Source organism: Hipposideros armiger, unplaced genomic scaffold (assembly GCF_001890085.2).
Source record: "Hipposideros armiger isolate ML-2016 unplaced genomic scaffold, ASM189008v1 scaffold_3, whole genome shotgun sequence".
Classification (NCBI taxonomy): domain Eukaryota; kingdom Metazoa; phylum Chordata; class Mammalia; order Chiroptera; family Hipposideridae; genus Hipposideros; species Hipposideros armiger.
The window spans coordinates 7,974,891-7,980,310 of NW_017731353.1; the positions used below are offsets into that span (position 1 = coordinate 7,974,891).

The 5,420-nt window shown below is 48.8% G+C and overlaps 1 protein-coding gene across 1 annotated transcript in view; it reads left to right on the plus strand.

Annotated features, from left to right (window-relative positions):
• The first annotated feature begins 3,161 nt into the window (after positions 1–3,161).
• The window catches only part of AGPAT2 (1-acylglycerol-3-phosphate O-acyltransferase 2), a 26,440-nt gene continuing 24,181 nt past the window's right edge, over positions 3,162–5,420 (plus strand). Inside the window, exons 1-2 of the mRNA XM_019641854.1 lie at positions 3,162–3,173; positions 3,987–4,001. Of these exons, the coding sequence (XP_019497399.1) occupies positions 3,162–3,173; positions 3,987–4,001 (27 nt within the window). The remainder of the gene's footprint in view (positions 3,174–3,986; positions 4,002–5,420) is intronic.

Below are 5,420 nucleotides of genomic sequence, written 5' to 3' on the forward strand. Positions count from 1 at the left end.
AATAAATAAATAAATAAATAATCGTTTCCTTGTTACTGAGTTGTGAGAGTTCTTTATCTCTTCTGGATACAAGTACATTAGCAAGCATGTGATTTGCAAAGAATCTGTCCCAGCCTGTGGCTTGTCTTTTCAATCTTGTAACAACCTGTCATAGAACACAAAATCTTAATTTTGATGAGGTCTGATTTATTCATTTTGTTCCCTTATGGCTTGTGCATTTCCTGTGTGTCTTATCTAAGAAATCTTTGCCTAACCCAGGGTCACAAAGATTTTCTTCTGTGTTTTCTTCTAGAAGTTGTATAAGTATTTGCTTTTACATTTAGGTCAGTGTTTCAGTTTGAGCTGATTTTTGCCTGTGGTGCAAGGTCTGGGTCAGGGTAATGTTTTGGGGTGTTTTGTACATAGATATCCAGTGATTGCAGCACACTTGTTGAAGGTGATCCCGTGGTGGTGGTTTTGTAGTGGTGCCTCCACAGAGCCACTCACCCAGGAGGCTGATTTTCTAGCAAGTTCCAAAGGGCAGGTTTCCAGCAGCTCTGCAGGCACCACAGTGACTTCTGTGCCCTCCAGGAAGCCCAGGCTGCACCCTCCCAACAAGGACTCTGACTTCCGCTGTGTCTGTGCCTCACTCTACCCCTCTGGATGGTTAGCATGACTTATATTAGATTTTCCCTGTTCAAATTGCCATGTCGCTTCTGTTTCCTGATGGGACCCCGACTGACAAGGTCAAGTGCAAAAGCGACACAGGCTTGTTTAATAAAACTTACTGAGACCCATGACACCCACACTTTGGGCCACGTGGCCCACCCTCAGGTGCCCAGTGTCCTCAGCCAAGTGGTCGTTATCCTTGGACCCAGGGCCATGTCAGTCCCACAGGAGAGCCCGGGTCTGGACCAGAATTAAGTGTGCGTCCCCTAGGTCCTCTTTTGGACCCCTCCCCCAGTCCTGCCAAAGGAAAGCAGCATCTGCTCAGGAGGCTCAGGGTAGAATCTTGACTATCCAGAAGAGATCTAAACAGCGCCACCCCACAGAGGTGCTCCCCTCCAGGGCGGCCATGTTCAGTGCAGGAGCCGCCTAAGGTGTGTGAGCCAGGAGGAGGGAACAGACGGAGAGTCAGGAATCCTAAGCGTGCTTTGGGTGTTGGCCATTCCAACACCCGGCACCACCAGGGTCTGTGGGCGGTGGGAGGTGTGGAAGAGCCCACCGTTAGGTGGCTTTTGCGATAAAAGAGCCACATTGTCAGACTGTAAATGAAGCCAAAAACATGACACCACTTAGTTTCAGGGGCCACAAGGGTGTGGCCATTGTCAGCTGTGTAGAGCACCCTGGAAGCTGTTAGACCAGCGGTTCTCAACCTTCCTAATGCTGCAACCCCTTAATACAGTTCCTCATGTTGTGGTGACCCCCAACCATAACATTATTTTCGTTGCTACTCTATAACTGTAATTTTGCTGCTGTTATGAATTGTAATGTAAATATCTTTTTGTTTTCCGATGGTCTTAGGCGACCCCTGTGAAAGGGTCATTCGACCCCCAAAGGGGTCGCGACCCACAGGTTGAGAACCACTGTGTTAGAATGAGTATTGTGTGAGCAAGAGTGACTCCATATTGAATGAGCAAGAGTGACTCCATTTTACACATGGGCAAAGAACATAGCAGACAATGCCCAGGGAGCCGCCTAGTTGCCCTGAAAATTGGATGTAACCAGCTATACCCCAAAGGTCTGCTACTGAAGATATGATGACGTCAGGGTTACCAGCTGGCTGCCCCAATAAGGTGATATCAGGAAGGCACTCAGAACTGCATAAGAACTGAGGACTTTCGCAGCTCAGAGAGCCAGTCTGGACTAAGAGGTGACCACGCTGTCACTCTGCTCCAAGAACCCTCCACTCTGCTCTGCTCTGCTCAGACCAAACCTGTTGGACCGACCTCCCGGACCAGCCACCCCTCCTCGATCCGCCATGACTCTGACTAACTTTGGAACTGGTTTGTTACCAAATTATTGTATACGCTGTGTGCTTTAGTGTTTGGTGTGTTGATGTTTGATGTTTGAGTAAAGAGCATATTGAAAGGCATTTAAGATCTTGCGTGCTCTGTTCTTTGCTTGTGCCACGGCTACCACAGAGGCATCAGGCAGTGCCAGGTAGATCCTGGGGGTCTGAGAGTCTCTTGGGGGTTAGTCCCCCTGACGTGCAGGAAGAGGGTGCAGCACGGACTGTGAGCCTAGCAGTGGCTCGTGACATCAGCTGATTGGCAAGGCGGTGAGGCCCAACCCACAGCCCTGAGAGGAGATCAAAGTCTGATGGAGTCAACTTGTCAGGAGCAAGATCACTGCCCCATGCAATGTCCCCCTGACTCGCATTCAGAGGTTGTGGGTGCGTATGAGCCTGGGGAGACACTACCCAACCCGCTACTCAGATCAAACAGCTACGTCCTTGGGAACAGCCCAGGAGTCAATGAAAATATCACAGGTTTCCATCAAGAGAACCCAACATAAAAGTGGCTTAATCAGGAGAGGAGTATATTCATCTTTGACGTAGCACTCAGAGTGTAAGCCCCCAAGGGCTTATATGGAGACCCCACATCATCGGGGACTAAAACTCCTTCTGCCTTGTTACACCAGCATCCTCAGATACAGTCTAAAACAGCTGCTCCGCTCTGGCCATCGCATGCACGCTCCAGCAAGGAGGAAGCGCGAAGCGAAGAGCATGACTTTCCCTTTAAAGCCTGGACCTGGAAATGCCTACCTCTTCTGTTTACACGCCATTGGCCAGAGCTTAGTCACATGGCCTGACTTGCTGCAAAGAAGGCTGGGAAACGTAGTCTTATTCTGGGTAGCCACATGTCCAACTAAAACTCCAGGGTTCTGGTAACCCTCAGTTTTGGGCACAAGTATGTCACAGGACAAATGGACAAATGGAGACTTACACTCCTGGGCAGATTGCCCTTCCAGACATAGCCCACCCCACTCCCCCAGGCTCCTGTGACCTCTAGACTGAGGTCAGAGGTCATGCAGTTCCCTTCAGACAGGTGCTCAGAGAGGTGTGGAGAACGGGGAAGCCGGCCTACGGTGGGCGTGCCTTCAGGCCCAGGCCAGTCCTGGGGAAGATGATGTCTGCTTTGAGACCCCAAAAATGGGGGACGAGGGCGGGAGGACGAGACATGCAGTTCCAGGTAGAGGAACAGAGTGTGCAGAGCCCAGAGGCAGCGCTGTGGGCAGATGTGGAACGTGCATTTTGTACAATGAATGTTTGTACCTTGGGGTCATCATCGTAGTGGCCTGGACGGGCCCAGAGTAGAACGTGCGTTACTGTCATGATTTGGGTCCATAGTAACCCTAACTTGCTCACTGCCGTCCCTCCTCTTTTTTTATTTTTTTATTATTATTATTTTTTTGGCAGGGCACAACACATAGTCATTCAGATTTTGCAACATGCATTCACGCAGGTCTTTCAGTGTGGGGGGAGGGTGTGTTAGGTTTGGGTAAGAATGGTGATATAATGGTTTAGCGCTTGTGCACACTGCAAGGCAAAGTTTCCAAGACAAATTGTTGAAGGGGCGTAGGGGTTGAAAAACGTCATTTGGCACTGTTTGTTGAAGAGTCGATGTGTCTTTGAGGGAGTTGCTGTCATAAAGAATAAGTTGTTTTCAACTTTTATGTCCTTAGGCGAGACGCTCCTGGATTTCTAAAGTTGTGTTGATGAAGCCAGTGTGAAGAAAACGTCTTGTAAACGTAGACAGAACCTCTGCACATGCTTCCATTCCTCAGCTTTTACATAGCTTATCAGTTTTGTGTGGGAAGTAGCACCCGGTTCCTGGTGGAGGGAGTGGCTTTGTGAGCGGGGCCCAGGAGCCTCCGGGAAGGACTGAACTGAGTGCCTTTGGCACAGGAGCTGGAGATTTGGGGACCATGGCTCCCCTGGTGTGGAGCTTGCACACGAGTAGTGCACAGGAGGCCGCCATTTTTTCCCGCCCCTTCTCTTGCAGATTCCGATGTGTCAGGTGAGTCGAAGCACATACGAGCACATACGAGGCTGGGGGTGGAGGAGAGAAGGGGAGCAGGAAAGGACCTGGGAGAGAAAGAGGAGCTGAGTGCCCAGGACCAAGTGCAGGGAAAGGCGGGGCCCGGGACCTTGGACAGCTTCCCTGCAAACAGCCCCGTCATGGTGACTCACTTCCTGATTACAGAGGACTTAATTATTATCCATTGTAGAAATATGAGGTCTGATAATTAAGTTTGCAAACTCAGCCTAGAAAAGGTGCTACATACCTCGTTGCTGAATATCACTACGGTCACCTTTGAAGCACTCCCCTTGGGAAGCTACGCACCCACACCAGTGCCTAGTCCACCCTTCAAAGAAATTTTGGAACTCTTTTTCTGGGATGGCCATCAGAGCTGTCATTGTATTACTCTTGATGTGCTGAATGTCATCAAAATGTCTTCCTTTCAATATTTCCTTTATCTTCGGATAAAGAAAGAAGTCATTGGGGGCCAGATCAGGTGAGTGCGGAGGGTGTTCCAATACAGTTATTTGTTTACTGGTTAAAAACTCCCTCACAGACAGAGCCGTGTGAGCTGGTGGATTGTCGTGAGGCAAGAGTCATGAATCATTGGCAAAAAGTTCAAGTCATCTAACTTTTTCACGCAGCCTTTTCAGCACTTCCAAATAGTCAACTTGGTTAACTGTCCAGTTGGTACAAATTCATAATGAATAATCCCTCTGATGTCAAAAAAGGTTATCAGCATTGTTGCAACAAGTTCACAAATTTAATCGTCAGACCTCATACACGTAGATGTCCCCCCACTGATGAATAGATAGATGGATATTTCTTTTTACAAATGGAATAATATTCCATGGTGTGTGGTCCATCCACATAGTGGAATATTATCCAGCTGTAAAAGAGAGTGAAATGCTGACACACGCTACAAACTTGAATGACGCTCATAAGCGTTTTGTTTCGTGAAAGAAGCCAGACTCAAAAGGCCACATGTTGTATGACTCCGCTTATGTGAAAAGTCCAGAATAGAACAATCTACAGAGACAGGACTCAGATTAGTGGATGCCAGGGTCTGGGGGAGAGGGGATGGGAAGGGACTGTTGACAGGGCATGGGGTTTCCTCTTGGGGTGCTGAAAGTGTTCTGGAATGAGGTGAAGTGCTGGTGGCCCTCCATTGTGAGTGTACGAAATGCCACTGAATTGTACAGTTTAAAATGGTTAATTTTACAGTATATGAGTTTCACTTCAATAAAAAAAAGATACAGGTGGGCTGGCCAAGTGGGTCAGTTGGTGAAGGGTTGGCGTGGGAGTGTGAGCTCTGAACAGCAGGGTCGCCAGTTCGGTTCCCACATGGGCCAAGTGACACTGCGCCCTCTTAAAAAAAAGAAAAAGAGGGCCGGGCAAGTGGCGCGATGGTTAAGA